This window comes from Meles meles, chromosome 21 (assembly GCF_922984935.1).
Source record: "Meles meles chromosome 21, mMelMel3.1 paternal haplotype, whole genome shotgun sequence".
Lineage (NCBI taxonomy): Eukaryota > Metazoa > Chordata > Mammalia > Carnivora > Mustelidae > Meles > Meles meles.
Window position 1 is genome coordinate 41,685,273 of NC_060086.1, and position 16,063 is coordinate 41,701,335.

Sequence of the window (16,063 nt, forward strand, 5' to 3'; positions counted from 1 at the left end):
ACCTCGTGGGAGTGTGCGTAAGGACCTCCAACCTGCTCTTTGACCGGACCATAAGGAAAGAGATCCTCACTCCTGTCAGTAACGGAGATTTCTGCCAGTGTGGCATCAGTGGCAGGTGCTTAGAAGGCAGTCCTGCCACTATCATCTGCCCACAGAAGACACCAAGGGATGAGTACCTTCTCTGTGCCAGGCCCTGAGCTAAATGCTTTGCATGGAATATTCACGTCATTACAACAGCCAAGAACAGCTTTACTTGTGAATTTGCTAGTAGGGGAGCTAGACCAGGGCGGGGGTGGGGGGGGGGGGGTAGGGGGTGGGGAGCGCTTCATATTGGCAAGACTTTTTAGTGCAGGGAATGAATTTCTGGGGTGCTCATTGCTCTAGCCCGAAGCCACAGTGCTCCCAGTAGGACCAACAGCAGTGGGACCGCTATCAGATCTGCATGGGTGACACTATGAGGGGAGGGGTGCTTTCCATTCTCAAAAGATTTACAATCCACTAAGTTGCAGTCTTAGCCAGAGTGCTTAGTAACAACATCAACCTGACCTCACCCACGCATTTCATGGCATCAGCAGCCGCAACAGTCCTGTCCTGCTACCATGGCCCTAATCTCTCAAACCTTCACCCTCTCTCCTGCCCTTCAAACTCTGCACTACTCCCTCTTGTGGAGAAAGAAGAGAAATAAAAAACTAAATTTTTATTTTTTTATTACCTTTTAAAGATTTTATTTGTTTGCCAGAGAGGGAGAAAGCAAGCGAGAGAGCTCCCTGCCAAGCAAGGAGCCTGATGCGGGGCTCGATCCCAGGACCCTGGGATCATAACCTGAGCCGAAAGCAGATGCGTAACCAACTGAGCCACCCAGGCATCCCAAGAAACTAAGATTTTTTAAAATTGGCTCAGAAAAGCAAGGATAAACTACTACTACACTGAGGCAGGGCTGAGATAAGATGGATAGGAAAATGGGGAGAAGGGTATGCACGGTTGTTTCCCTCACTTAAAATTACAGTATCTGGGGGCGCCTGGGTGGCCTCTGCCTTCGGCTCAGGTCATGATCCCAGGGTCCTGGGATCGAGCCCCGCATTGGGCTCTCTGCTCAGCAGGGAGCCTGCTCCACTTCCTCTCTCTCTGCCTGCCTCTCTGCCTACTTGTGATCTCTGTCAAGTAAATAAAAAAAATTACTGTATCTGACAGTCAGTTGCCAGGTAACACTCCATCTTTTCCTCCCAGGGAACAGTTACAGGGCCAAATCCTGAGAGGTTTTCCTGGCATCAGAATTTCCTACTCCTAGAATACTTCCTGGTATTCTACCTTTTTCTCATAAACATTCCTGGAATTCCTATTCCCAATTCCTCATTCTAAAATACAAAGCTTTCCCCTAAAAATGTTGCCCTCACCTGTGTCTTCCCTCCATTAACAGGCAATAATTCAGTTACGTCCTGTCTTTGAAGAGCCAGATTTCCCTTCAGCTTCATCACTAGAAAGTAAACATTCTAAACAAAGAATCAAAGACATTTTTACTGCTGTCCACCACTGAAAGCGAAGAAGCCTACTAGGAGACCCTTATGACAACATGACCTTAAGCAGCCACTGGGCTTGACCCTTTGTTCCCAGTCTGGAAGCAGGCCCAGCCTGGAGCCGCCCAGGAGCACACCCTCCCTCAGCCCTCCTCATCCAAACCCTTGACCACCCACACAGAAGACAGGTCCTCCCGGGACAGAGCAACACTGGATGCCAGGACAAAGGTCCTCAGTGAGGAGCCGCACATGCTCATGTTTCCTGAAGACATTTATTACCAAACAGACTTGAACAGGGAACGCATGATCCCTAATCGCCCCAGGATGCACATCTGCAAAGCCTCCCAGGGAACCCCGCTTTCACAGAACCCGCCGAAGACCCCAGAGCTGTTTCTTTCTTGTGCAGAAGCAGGGTGAGTCTTAATCTCCGCAAGGAAGCCGAAATCAGAATCCGGTTTCCTGTGCCAGTGCCTGGGCTGAACTGCAAACTCCCTCTTCCCGTGTCCCTCAGGCCTCCGGTTCCTTCTGGTCTGAGGTGAGCATGAGCCCTCCTCTCCGAGAGGCACCGTGGTGGCTACCCCAGACTGCTCCTGGCTCCCCAGCCGGGGCTTCTGGGGGAGCTGCAAGTCACCAGCCAGTCTTCTGTGGCCAATAAGCTGGCTTCCCAGAATCCTTTGCCCTTCTTTGGTCCCGGGCCTCAGGAGCCCAGGCGCCCCTGCCGAACATTCCAAGTGGGGAAGCAGTAACAGGCAGTCACACAGATTCCCAAAGTTGTCGGGGCGGGCAATGGATACAGTAAGGCACCCGAATCACGGCTAAGATACCAAGGGAGTGGGCACACCCCGGGACAAGAGACTGCGCAGAGAACTCTGCCCTGAGCAGGTCACCTCAAAGACTCGCCACCCTCAACAGTTTGGACAGAATTCCGTTTTAGTTCTACGCTAATCCCCTGCTGCCTCCGCACCTCCCGCACACTGATGCCCACCTCGCGCCTCTTTGGGGCGATTACTTTAAAAACAGAACTGGGGGCTGGGCAAAGAACACCAGCTCGTAACAGCACCCTCCTCTGAGTGGGCCAGAGAGAAATCCCGTTGCTTCTATCCCGTGTGAGTTCTCTGGTGACTCACGAGGCGGGAACTCCGAGAAAAGCTCTCTCCACATTCCGAACATTTGTAGGGTCTCTCTCCCGTGTGGGTTCTCAGATGACGAATCCGATTGGAGCTGTGAGAAAAACTGTCCCCACACTCGTGACAGGTATAGGGTTTTTCTCCGGTGTGAATTCTCTGGTGCCTGATTAGGTTGGATCTGTGAGAGAAGTTTTCCCCGCAAAGGTTACACTTATACGGTTTCTCCCCTGTGTGCGTTCTCTGGTGCCTGGTGAGGTGCATGCCCTGCCGGAAGCTTTTCCCACAAGTCAAACATTCAAAGAGTTTTTTCTCTGCCTTGTGGGTTCCAGGATTTGTAAGAAAGACGGTGCTGTCATTCACTGCTTCGCCACACTCAGAGAAGGGGTAGAGCCTCTCCTTCTCGTGAGTTCTTTCATGTATGACAAGGTGTGAACTGCGAGAGAAACTTTTCCCACACTCGGCACACTTGTACGGTCTCTCTCCCGTGTGAATCCTTTGGTGTCTAAGGAGGTTGGAACTATGAGCAAAGATCTCCCCACACTCGGGGCACTTGTAGGGCTTTTCGCCTGTGTGTGTCCTCTGGTGCCTGTGAAGGTTGGAGTTGCAAGAGAAGCTTTTTCCACACACGTTACACTGATAGGGTTTCTCCCCCGTGTGGGTGCGCTGATGGCGAGTCAGGTGGGTATTCTGACTGAAGCTTTTTCCACATTCCAGGCACTTATGGGCCTCCTCTCCCAAGTGCGCTCTGTGTAGTGACAGGAAGTGTGGGTTCCCGGCAAAGATCTCGCCACACCCCACGCCCAAACACAGTCTCTCCGCTGCATGGATTCTCTGGTGCCTAATTAGGTTCGAGTTGTTAGAGAAATTTTTGCCACACAAGGGACATAAGTGGAGCTTCTTCAGCTGCAATTCCTTTGGTCGTCCCAGTTCTCTGCAACTTGTAGCCCCCACTAAGGACGGCTCCATCCCCTCCTCTGGGGGAGGCTCCCAGTGCCCTTCTGCCCTGTCCCGAGGCCTTCCCTGCTCAGGACTCCAGGGGACCTCCCCTCTGGCCTGGCCAGGCAGCAGCGTCTGTGGGTGGGCGCTCTCAGGAAGAACGGACTGGGCGCTCTCTTCCGGGTTCTCAAACTTCTCTTCTCCTGGCAGAGCAAGAGAAACCAAACCCCTATGTTATTTCCACACCAGAGGAAAGGAAGTCCCACCTATCTGCTACTCCCTGTAGGTCAAAGGCCGGAAGGGTTGGTTCTACCTCAGTTTCCCGTGTAGGCAGTGCACTCCAAGAGGAAAAGGGGTGGGGCCATCACTCGGGAACCAGCGCTCCCTCAGACCAGTCCTGAATTCCCTGGTACAGGCCCCCAATTCCTTCTACAACTGAGGCTCCAGCTCCTGCCTTGTGGAAATGGGTGGGATGGAGCGAGCTGGGACTAGGGTGGGCCCCAGGGGTGAATGCCTCCGTGCATTCTGTGCCCTGGGAGCTCCCCGGCAGCAGTGACGGGCTGGCCTTACACCCAAATCCCTGAAGGCCTCCCTTCCAACAGCGGGAGGCCAGCTGGCCAGGCTGCTCATCTCCATTCCTTACCTGGAGCTGGGCTGCTGGGACTCGGGCCCTCCTTGCAAGTCTGAACACTGGGATCCCATGGCTTTCCTCCTTGTTCCACTTGGGTTCTCAGGGCCTCCTGACTAGGAACCTGAGACTCTGTTTACAATGGAAGAAACAGATTTCTATGTCACCGTTTTTCTCTACCAGGAAGAAGTAACAAAGACAATCTTGTTCCCTGCACTCAGTGGACATATCCACAGAACGGGCAACAAATCCGACAGCAAATGGTGGGAACGTGCACTCCCTGTTCTCAGTGATCACCTCCAGAGAAAGACATCGGAGGAGGGAGACTACGGTTTTTTTTCTTTTTACACTTTTGTAGTACTCGGGGCCTTTTGCAATGAGAAGGTACACTTTTATAATCAAACCAACCAAATAAACATGACTAGAGTGATCAGTTCTTGAGGAATTAGTTTATTATAAAAGAGCCCTGACTCTCACAGATAAGTGTAAACTAGAACGGAGTTCCACTAGACAACTCCAGGAGAAAAGACGACACAATGGACAACCGGAAAGAAATCTAGGCCTCCGAGAGGACCCTGAAAGCACCATTCCTGTGCTATGCTAAAATTAAAAACTCACTCGAATCTCAGCAAACATGAACTTTAAACAGTTTTGTTCTAAGAGCTTGTGACCTGAACTTCTCTTCCTGTGCAGCACTCACTGAAAGCTATGTTCAAGTTCGGGCAGCAAGCCAGGCCCAACGATGGAGAACCTGGAGACGGTCCCAGTGAGGGGAAGCAGACCCAGCGGTCACTCCGAGGCGGAAGGAGAGCAAGTGCGCTGAGAGCTGTACCTCCTTACCAACAGCCGATGTATGCAAACACGGTGAGTGTGACTCCTTTCTACCACGTGTCACTAGAGCTATAATCAATCGTCATATATACAGGACTGTTTTACGTTAAGACTTCCCACAACTTTCTATTATGAGAATTTTCATACGCTCCAAGTTGAAGGAAGTTTACAATACCTGTACACTCTTCACGATCCAACTATCAGTTTTCTGTCATATTTTACAAGCCTCATTTTTCATCTCCGCATAATAGTTCAACACATAGAAGCATCCTAATGTCTTTTTCCTGTTTTACACATATGTACCATTTTCAAATTTCCAAAAGGCATCCCCCGTTCCCGAGTTTTTAAGGGCTGGGAGAACTGCTAGGCTGGAATATTGATGCCAGCGCCCCGTGAAAGTTGGGGAAGGGCCTAGAAATACTACTGAAGCATAGAAAATATAAGTGAGGTCAGAAGAATAAGCATCTCAAAATTGCAAGGCATCAAGCACCGAGCCTGTGTGTGAGGTGGGGGGTGGAGGAGGCTGTCAGGGGATTTGATTTGTTCTGCCCTGGAAGTGCAGGAAAGCTCGCACACCCTCCTTCAGCTCTGGCAGCTGGGGGCCCTAAGCCTGCCAACTGTGCCACCTGCCAGAAGCCTGACTGATCCTCAGCCAGAGGGCTTTAGAAAAAGGGAGGTCTTCTGGCGAAACTCAGAACTTATGTCCTGGAGGTGAGTGGCTAAGGGACAGGCCCCTGGTAAGAAGCGGCTCAGTCTTCATGCCTGGAAAAGAAGTCCTTACCCAGTGAGTCCACATTCTCATAACTCTCCTGCACCGTGTCCCTGGAGAGGGCCCTCTTACTAGGATCCTGATGCCCCCACTCCTCCTGGGAGATGTACATAGCCACGTCCTCTAAGCTCTCAGGCAACTGAAACAGCACAAGATCTCCTTTAGCCCCTGAGGCACCAAGAACAATTCAAGCAGAGTCATGAGTTACAGGGCAAAACCCAGGGTGTCAAGGACACATTTCATGGGGAAGAAGGGTGCCAGGCCCACAAGCGAGGTGTGGAGGAAATAAACAAAGGCGGCGGGGAGGCTGTGCGTGGTGAGAGAGAAAGGATCCTCTCCGAGAGGCAGAAAGACCCCATCCCCACAAGTGCAACTGCGGGGAGAGGTGCTGGGGAGGGGAGACGACGGGGACTTCCACATCACCTGGGGCCCAGTCAGCTCCTTGTCTTCCATGTTTCCTTCAGCAGGAAAGAGAGAAAGCCAGGGAGCAGACAATGCTGAAGTGACAGAAATCATGATGAGAATGGCATTTGTAGTTCTCGGGAACCCAAGGCTTATTACAACACGGTATCCACTCCCCGACACCCAGTCTCTGCTCAGGACTGTACAATGAGCAAAAGAAGGCAGCAGAGGCATAAAAAAGCGATATCCAAGATGGCAACTGTGGGGGAAGGACACCAGTCACGTTCCCTGCTGGTCTGCAGCACTCAAGCCCTCAATCATTTGAAGCTCTAACCGTCTGTGCTGTGCATACTGAAGGGCTTACTTAGGACCCCCCTCCCGCCTCCCATCCCCAAAAGAACCCAAGCCACCACTTTTAGGTCCTTCACTCCACATCTGGGAACCCTGAGATGGGAAATTCCCTCACCTGGGCGACCGTACTCCACCTGCTGGTGTCAGGGGGCAACCCCGAAGCCCCTCCTCCCTCCCACCTGCCCAGACAACTGCTCCTCACCCCTCTCCTTTACAGCTTGGGGGTCCCTTTTGGGGCTGGGGCCTAGCAGCTCCTGCAGCCTGGGGCCAGGGCTTCGCTCAGTCTCCATTGGCTCCAACTTGAAGCTCGGTGACTCTCGTGCTGTTTCCAGAGGCAAAGTCTCCTCCAAAAGCACTTCTGTTCCCCGCCTATGGTTTGTGACCTGGGAACCAACCCACATCACTCATCATCACAACAGGGCCCGAAAGGAAGGGAATTTAGTACAGAATTCTGAGGGCAAGTCTTCAACAGAGAAACGCTGTTAATAATCCTTTTGGATCCATCAGGAGAGAAGGATGGTTTACACTAAAAGCTTTCCTGATCGCCCGTGCACTGGAGAGAATAGGAGGGGAGGGTGTCCGCTCCCAGGGCACACCTTCCCTGCACAGCTCTCTGACTCAACTGACCTCCTCTTGCCTCCCCCGACTCTTTCTATTTGCTTCCATGTCTCACTCCTGGATAAGTTAAACTTGGGTGACCCTGGGGGCAAGTGCCCTCAGAACCACACGGCCAATCTGTTTTCCTAAATTCACTAGGAACCCGACCTAGCTCTGCAGAGGAGACCAGACTGCTGCAGCTAACAAAACAACAGCCACCAGACATTAAGCACTATTAGCTAGCCGTGTGATCAAAATGACAGGATGCTCTCCCTGCAGCCCTCAAAGCAACCCTAGAAAGATGTTTTATCATTCTCACTTTACCAGTGGCAAATCTGAAGCCCAAAGAGATTAAGTACTTGCCCAAAGTCACAAAACTAAGGAACAGAGTGACACGGATTTGAACCCTGCAAATTAAGAATTAACTCCAGGGGTCCCAGTAAACCAGAACCCCTGCCTCCGTGTGGAAATAGGGCATTCTTCCTGGCTCACTCTGTCCTTCCGGGGAAAACCTGGAAAGCGAGCCTCCCTGAAAAAACCTCTTGCCCATATAAAGCCTACTCGGGGGACCAACTAAAGTTAGGGAGAACAGGGCCACCGCAACGTCCTAGTCTTCGGGGCCAAACCAACCGCAGGTAAGACAACTCTTTCTCTCACCTGTAGTCGCAGCCTCCCAAGCTCTCTCTGCATGTCCTCCACAAGAGTCACCGCTTCCTCGCCACTCTCCGGATGCAGCTCCTGCACCCTGCTCTGGATCTCCTGGGGCAGGATGGTCAGGAACTGCTCCAGTACCAGCAGCTCCAGGATTTGCTCTTTGGTACGCATCTCAGGCCGCAGCCACTCGTGGCAAAGCTCCTGGAGCCGGCTGAGGGCTTCCCGGGGCCCAGCGGCCTCTTGGAAGCGGAACCGTCTGAAGCGTAAGTGGGAGGCCTCAGGGCTGGGCCCTGGATCCGGCGGGGGCGGCTCCTGGCTCCAGGCGCAGTCCTCCTCCAGTTTCACTATCAGGAGCCCTTCCCGGTCTTGGGAGTCCGGGCCCGATGCCATTGTCAAGTCCCGGGAGCGCCTTGGTCCCGAAACCGGTTGCGCCCGCCCGGGAAAGCTCCCCGGACCCCGCGGTTGCGAGTCCCGGCCAAGGATCCCAGTCCCAGCCCGGGCGCGGGCACGGGCGCAGCCGGCTCCGGCGCCAACGCCGGTCGCCTCACCGGCAAGACCCCCTCCGCCCCCGGGTTAGGACCTGAACGCCCCGCTTTTACGCTCGTGGCGGCCTCACGCAAGACCTGGCGCTCGGCTTCACGCCGGAAGTTCCAGCGCGCGCTAGGCGACCACGGCCAACGACGCAGCCTCAGGACTAACTTCCGGGTCAGGATCCGCGAATTCCAGCGCCCGCTGGGTCAGGTCTCGCCACAGCCTCACCGCCGACCAACCAGAAGGGGAGATTTGCCTGCAGGGGCGGGACGTTCGGCGGGCCAAATGGAGGCGAAAGGTGGGGCAGGTGAGTTCGGGAAAACAAGCCTGAGGAGGGCGTGACCAGGGGCCTATCGGATCCGAATCACCCCGGAAAGCCTGCTGCGGTGAAAACCCCGAGCCACGCGGGATCCAGTGCGTTAGCGTCGCGGGGGTGTGGGGGGGCGGCAATCTGAATTGTTAACAAGCTCTTCCCCGAGACACAAGTTTGAGAACCAGTGTCCCGATTTAAGGGCAGTCCCCACCCGCTCTGGTTACTCGGGGCGGCCGGAGAGGGTCCCCTGGCCCCGACGGCCTCGGAAGCACGGAAGCCAGGGTCCTCTCGGCCACTAGTCGGCGCCGGGGCGGGGGGGGGGGGGGGGGAACGTGCGGACGCGCCTGGGTCAGCGTCGCCGCGGTGCTTGCCGGGAGACGTAGTCTGTGGCGTCATCCGCGCGCCGTGGCCGTTCGTCCCGCAGGTTTCTGTCCCTGACCCGGTCAGGGCCTCGCTTTTGGAGGCTGGAGGTCCCCGAGGGCGCCTGGGATCCGGGACATGCCGCTTACGGTCCACCCCTGCTAGGGCAGGAGCGTTATTCGGCTCCCTCCTAGGTCCTACGACGGTCTTGGGATGAAGGCTGTGAATTTCACCGCGAGGAGCGAACGGAAGGAAACCCGAAGAGTCGGCTCGGCATGTCCCTTCCCTCCATCGACATTCAAGATCGTGGGCTCAGGAGATAGAGGCGTCGTAGCAGGGAATCGTGACAACCAGTAACCTTTTATTGAGCTCCTGCCTAATGCAGCTGGGCGCTGACAGCCTGCAAAGCTGGGACGGAGACACTGTTATCATCCCATGTAACGGGCAACAGCACCGAGTGTCGCTTAACGCCCTGTTCAGGGTCACACAGCTAGTCCGTCTCTAAAGTTCAAGGCTGCCATAGTAGTAAAGGGTGGTGTGAGGACAGAGAGGTCGGTTTTACAGGACTGAGTGGAAAAAGTCCTGAGTATTTCGGTTTTTTCTTGTGCCGCTCGAGGGGGAGAGGTCCACAGCTGTTGTGGGAAATGTGGCCTCAGCAGCCGCAGAGCATGCAAGCAGGTATAGGTCCATTTCATAAACCCCTGTTGAGACATGTGACCTTGGAGTCCTCTAAGGCCATTTTCATGTTTTCGACATGTTTCAGGAGACTACAGATTCTAACCTTATAACCACTTCGCCGGCATTTGCTACGTTATCTCAAACAGGTTATTCAATCTTGCTAATCCCCAAGCTTCAGTTCTCTTACCTGTTTTGAGGGGATAAGACTATCCCCACCTTGTAACTTTGGGTGAGGATTAAATGAGCTAATGTGTCGGATGTTTAGAATGGTACCTGGTACTTAGCATGAACTCAGTGTGATACTAGTTGTTACTAAGGCACCGTAAATTCCTCAAGTCTCACCCTATCTCACAGAAAAGCCAGTTGGATTTTTATTGCAGGATGTGGGACATGGAAATGTTTGCAAGACTACACATATCTTGAGATGGGGAAGAATGAATCATCTGTTATTTAAGTTTAAGGTTTTTTTGTGTTTGTTTTTTTTTTAAGATTATATTTGACAGAGAGCACAAGCAGGAGCAGCAGCAGAGGGCGAGGGAGAAGCAGGCTCTTTGCTGGGCCAGATATGGGGCTCAATCCCAGGACCCCTGGGATCATGACCTGAGCCAAAGACACATACCCAGGCACCCCTAAGTTAAGTTTATTAATGGGGACTTGAAGCTAGATGGACTTTCTGAGTTATTCAAATTTACTGTTAATATTCTTCCTCCATTTCTTTAAGGCCTGTCTATATTCAGACAGAAGAAATAGTGCGAATATTACCGGGAGTAGGGTTACAGGCCAGTAGGACTACAGGGGCTCATTTGAGGCAGTTCTTACTCTAGAGCCCAAGAAATTCTAGAGCAGGCCTGTCCTGTAGAACTTACTGTGATGGCAAAATGCAGCTCCTGTTCTTAAGTGCCACCAGGTGGCTACTGTACCGGCTTGTGCAGCTCTGGAGGGTCACCGTCGTTGGATTGGGAAATCTTGGAACTTTTGACAACTGTGTGCAGACCTGCATATAGATGTGTGTTTTCGAGGAAGCAGCTCAAGTTCATCAAGTTCTCAAAACCACCAAAAAGATTAAGAACCACTCTTTTAGGTCTTTGGTGAAAAGTAAGTTCAGGGAAGTAAGTATGCCCTCTGGCGACCATTATTGATTCTGCTTTATGTTTTCTTGTCCTTAGATGTTGGTGGCTCCCTGACTATTATAACAGAGAAAAACAAATTTCAGTCTAGATAAAGAACCCCTGTGAATCCTGGCCTTAGCTGTTATGGTCACTAGATTCTGTCTCTGGAGCTGCTTTCAGGACTGACCCAACTCTTATAGGTTCCCTTGCACGCAAGGGATGCAGTTGTCTGCCCGTGGTCTTCAAACCAGTATTTGATGAAATACACAGTGTTGAGACTTTCTGGTCTGTGCTCTTTGGTGAGGGAGCGAATAAGCTGCTCCCATCAGCCTGCAGTATTGCTTTCCCTGCCTCTCACCTGAGGATACCCTGGCCTCCAGGCTCCTGCTACCCCAAGCCTTTGCTATCTGCCACTCCTCCCAGCTTTCGTTTCATCCCACTTTACTGTACTATAGATTCCCTGTGATCTCTGGCTCAGGGTTCAGCTCTACATGTATAAAATTGCTCTTTGATCTTACTCTTACCTTTGAAACCCAATTAGAAACAAAATACTGACTTTACATGGCAAATGCATTTTATTTTAATCTGAAATATGTTGCCTTTCTCCGTGAAAATAAAATAAGGCATTTTGCTCCACTTCCTGTATATTGGTAAAATGTTCTAAAATTTAAGTTTTCCTTCAGATTAACATTAACCAATCTAACTTGCTAATATTGTTTTGCAATGTCATTTTCCTCATGTTTGTTCCTTATATTTAAACATAATTCTCATATTTAAACATTTCCTCTGGGGCGCCTGTGTGGCTCAGTGGGTTAAGCCTCTGCCTTCCGCTCAGGTCATGATCTCAGAGTCCTGGGATCGAGCCCCGCATTGGGCTCTCTGCTCAGCAGGGAGCCCGCTTCTCCCTCTCTCTCTCTGCCTACTTGTGATCTCTGTCAAATAAATAAATAAAATCTTTAAAAAAACCAAAACATTTCCTCATGTTTCCTCCTTGAATCATAAACCACATTTACCAACCCATGCTTTGCTGCAGAGCAGTAATTTTGTCCGGGGTGAGGAGGGGCAGGAAGGGACACAAAGAGGCTGCAAACTAGCTGCTCTCAGTGGTAGGCACGGCAGGGACTGAGCTGGACACAGCTGTACCAGCTGTCTCTGGATTGCCGGAACACTCTCGGACAGTTGTTTTGGTTGACTTCAAGATAATGCACTTCCAGAGTTCAGCAAAAAGAAACATATGAAGACAGTATTTGCTGGTTACCACCGAGTTCACCATATCAATTTTTATTTGAAAATCTCTTAACTGAAATTAATCCGGGACACAGTTCCCAAACGCCCAGCTTTACGTCCCTCTCCCTCCCTCCCTCTCTCTCACTCTCTCTCTCTCCTTTTGGCATTTTAGCCCTGACTTAGATAATTCCCGTAACAAAATATTCAAAAGATAATATAAAAACTAATTTCGTGCATTGATTTTTAACACAGAATTAATTCACTCCTTGTCCACAGATTAGATGGACGACAATAGCCTTGAATTGAGCACAAAAGCTTTTCCGTCATTTTGGTTTTATTTTAACACTGAAATACTGCCTGACAAGAACCAGGTGAAATCATCCTAAGTGAGGGAATAGAGAGGCCATCTGCCCCGGAAATCAACCTGACTCCAGGAATAGTCAGTGGTGACCCAAACTCTTTATGCTTCCTGTCTTTCTTGTGGCCAGGATATCCAGTACCAAAGAGTGACCTGCGCTTCCCAGCGGAGCACAGAGAAGAGCCGTGGGGAAAAGGACGCAGAATTTCCAAAGAAATGAAACAAGGATTTGGCTTCAAGATAAGGTGAATGTTCTCTGGATACAAGTAAAGAAAGAAACAAAAAGTCAAAGCTTTGAGATTTACTTAGGGGTTTCTATCATCCTGTTACCGGTTTAGTACAACTTTTCCTCCCTCACACTTTGTTTCCCCTTGGAACAGGGAGACATTTTCAATTTTCATTTCTTCTCTGGGGTTTTAAGATCAGGAGAGACCCAGAAATGTACCCACAGCTATTTGGTCAACTAATCTTCGACAGAGCAGAAAAGAATGTCCAGTGGGAAAAACACAGTCTCTTCAACAAATTGTGTTGGGAAAACTGGACAGCAATAGGCAGAAGAATGAGAATGGATGTCTTACACCACACACAAAAACAAATTCAAAATGGATGAAAGACCTAAATGTGAGACATGAAACCATGAAAATCCTAGAGGAGGGATGCCTGGCTGGCTCAGCCCATTAAGCATCTGCCTTCGGCTCAGGTCATGATCCCATCGTCCTGGGTTCGAGTCCTGCATCAGGCTCTTTGCTTAGTGGGGAGCCCGCTTCTCCTTCTGCTGCCACTCCCCTGCTTGTGCGCTTTCTCACACACAAAATCTTTAAAAACAAAATCCTAGAGGAGAACACAGGGAGAAACCTCCTCAACCTCGGCTGCAGCAGCTTCTTGTTAGACACGTCGCCAGAGGCAAGGGAACATACCCAAAAACTATCGGGACAACTTCATCAAGATAAAAAGTTTCCAGGGCACCTGGGTGGCTCAGTGGGTTAAGCCTCTGCCTTCGGCTCAGGTCATGATCTCAGGGTCCTGGGATTGAGCCCCACATCGGGCTCTCTGCTCAGCAGAGAGCCTGCTTCCCCCTCTCTCTGCCTGCCTCTCTGCTTACTTGTGAGCTCTCTGTCAATTAAATAAAATTTTTAAAAAAATATAAAAAGCTTCTGTGCAGCAAAGGAAACTGTCAGCAAAACTAAAAAGCTGCCTACAGAATTGGAAAAGATATCTGCAAAAGACATATCTGATAAAGGGTTAGCATCCAGAATCTATAAAGACTTACCAAACTCAACCCCCAGAAAACAAATAACCCAGTTAAGAAATGGGCAGAAAAATATGGACACTTTTCCAAAAAAGACATCCAAATGGCTTACAGACACATTGAAAGATGCTCAACATCACTCGGCATCAGGGAAATACAAATTAAAACCACAATGAGATGCGCCTCACACACACAACACAAGAAACAAGTGTCAGGGAGCATGTGGACAAAGGGCAACTCTTCCTGCACTGTTGGTGGGAATGGAAACAGGTGCAGCCACTCTGGAGAAGAGTTTGGAGGCTCCTCAGAAAGTCGAAAATGGAACCACCCTACAGTCCAGCAAGTGCACTAGTAGGTATTTGACCCAAAGGTACAAAAACACAAATTCGAAGAGGCAACTGCCCCCTGATGTTTACAGCAGCGTTATCAACAGTAACTGAACTACGGAGAGAGCCCAAGTGTCCATCGACTGATGAATGGATAAAGATGTGATACACACACACACACACACACACAGAGGAATATTACTCAGCCTAAAAATAATGGAATCTTGCCATTTGCAATGACAGATGGAGCTAGAGTGCTAAGTGAAGTAAGTCAGAGAAAGACAAATACCATATGCTCTCACTCATATGTGGAATTCGCGTAGGAAAACAGATGAGCATATGGGAAGGGGAAAGGGAAAAGGGGGAGAGGGAAACAAGCCATAAGTGATTCTTAACGATAGAGAATAAACTTGAGGGTTGATGGAGGGAGGTGGGGGAGGGACAAATGGGCAATGGGGCATTAAAGAGGGCACTTGTGATGAGTCCTGGGTGTTCTCTGGAGTGATAAGTCACTCCATTCTGCTCCAGAATCCAATATTGCACAGTATGTTAACTAAAATTTAAATAATAAACAGGAGAGAGAAGCTTCTTCAAAGCACAAAAAACCTGGGAACTCCAGATCCATTCACTGTTACCTTTGCATAGAATGTTCTCTGTGGTTCTGTTTAAAAACAAAAAAAAGAAAATTAGAAATTTACAAAATTTAAGAAAAATCAATTAGAAAATTAACTTGGAAATCCCAAGGTTTAGCAGAACTAATAGAGCATCAGACCACTCTGTACAGATGGAACCCTGAGAAGTTCACCCCGCAGAGTCTCTCAACATCGGATTCCCTGAGCATCAGGGACTCGTTCAGGAAAGGAGACTCGCTAGGGCCCCCACTGTGGGAAAAGCTTCCTTCATTCAGACCTTTATAGACACCAACATCTCCCGACAGAGGAGAGACCCAGTGAATGCAGTACACTTCATGGAGAGCAGCCTGACGGTGTGTTTAATGAATGTTAAAATGTTTTTCCTCTTTGATCAAGCAGTTCCACATCAGAGAGAATATTCTGAAGGGGGAAAACAAAACAAAATAGGACCAAAGCCCTGAACTGTAACCACAAGCACTGCAGCCGACTCTTGCTGCCAGCACAATGCAAAATCACTTTCTTCTGGGCTCCCGTGGTACTTTGTTTAGACCTTATTTTTAGCACTAAAAGTCTGCCTTAACTGGAAGGGTTAGTTACAATCATACTGTGACCTGTGTCCTCTTCTGCCCTTCCAACATACATACGTACATCAACATCACACACTGACTGTGGAGTTCTACAGGGTAGAGAACATCAATTATTCACCCCTCAAGTTCCGTATACGTAATAAATACTAATAAACGTTTGTAGCAGTAAATCAAGAAAGGTGTGAAATACTCTTGAAAACGAAGAACCTAGGCCGTTGTATGGATAGGCCTCGCTACACTTGGGAGCGTTTTGAAAAGATAAGAGCAAAAAAACTGTGTCCACCTCATAAGTACTACAAAGATTAAGTAAAATATATTTAAGTGCAGTTTCCATATGAATTAAAATTTCAATAAATACCAGTGTATTTAATTTTGTTAAAAGGTCTATTTATTTATTTGAGAGACAGCAAGCACACGAGCGGGACGGGCAGGAGACAGAGAGTCTCAAACAGACTCCACGCTGAGCCCAATGTGGGGCTCCATCTCACGGCCATGAGATCACGACCCTGAGACCACAACCTGAGCTGAAGCCAAGAGTCAAATGCTTAACCGACTGCGCCACCCAGGTGCCCCAGTGTATTTAATTTCTAATCGCTATTTAATGATAAAAGTACTTAAGGCTATGAGTTTTCCTCTAAGTGCAGCTCTGGTTGTTCACTGTAATTTTAATATACAATACTCTCATTGATCATTTCAAAATAGCTTGTCATTGCAGTTTTTATTTCCCCTTTTAGCCAAGAGTTGGTCAACTCGTGAAGAAAATTTTCCTCTTAAAGACTTTTTTCCTGCATTGATCAGAAAATGAGGTTCATCCTACTCTTCTTGAAAAATTCATTTAGGTTTTCCTATAGACTTAATTTGATAAGCCTTGTTAAGTATCCCCA

At 49.7% G+C, this 16,063-nt stretch overlaps 2 protein-coding genes across 3 annotated transcripts in view; both read right to left on the reverse strand.

Annotated features, from left to right (window-relative positions):
* Nucleotides 1–1,778: 1,778 nt before the first annotated feature.
* Nucleotides 1,779–8,475, reverse strand: ZNF263 (zinc finger protein 263). Of its 2 annotated transcripts, XM_045993209.1 has the most exons (6): nt 7,813–8,475; nt 6,761–6,941; nt 6,229–6,302; nt 5,818–5,944; nt 4,221–4,337; nt 1,779–3,780 (listed from the first exon to the last, which is right to left on the reverse strand). In XM_045993209.1, exons 1-6 carry the CDS (start codon nt 8,197–8,199, stop codon nt 2,612–2,614), a joined length of 2,055 nt encoding a protein of 684 aa, XP_045849165.1. In that variant the 5' UTR covers nt 8,200–8,475; the 3' UTR covers nt 1,779–2,611. The 2 variants fall into 2 exon arrangements, with proteins under 2 accessions (XP_045849165.1, XP_045849166.1); XM_045993210.1 differs by lacking the exons at nt 5,818–5,944; nt 6,229–6,302.
* A 1,758-nt stretch (nt 8,476–10,233) lies between these two features.
* Nucleotides 10,234–16,063, reverse strand: part of LOC123933626 (collagen alpha-1(III) chain-like) — a 34,846-nt gene continuing 29,016 nt past the window's right edge. The window contains exons 3-4 of the mRNA XM_045992963.1: nt 14,596–14,621; nt 10,234–12,641 (exon numbers count right to left, since the gene is read on the reverse strand). Of these exons, the coding sequence (XP_045848919.1) occupies nt 12,621–12,641; nt 14,596–14,621 (47 nt within the window). The 3' untranslated portion in view covers nt 10,234–12,620. The remainder of the gene's footprint in view (nt 12,642–14,595; nt 14,622–16,063) is intronic.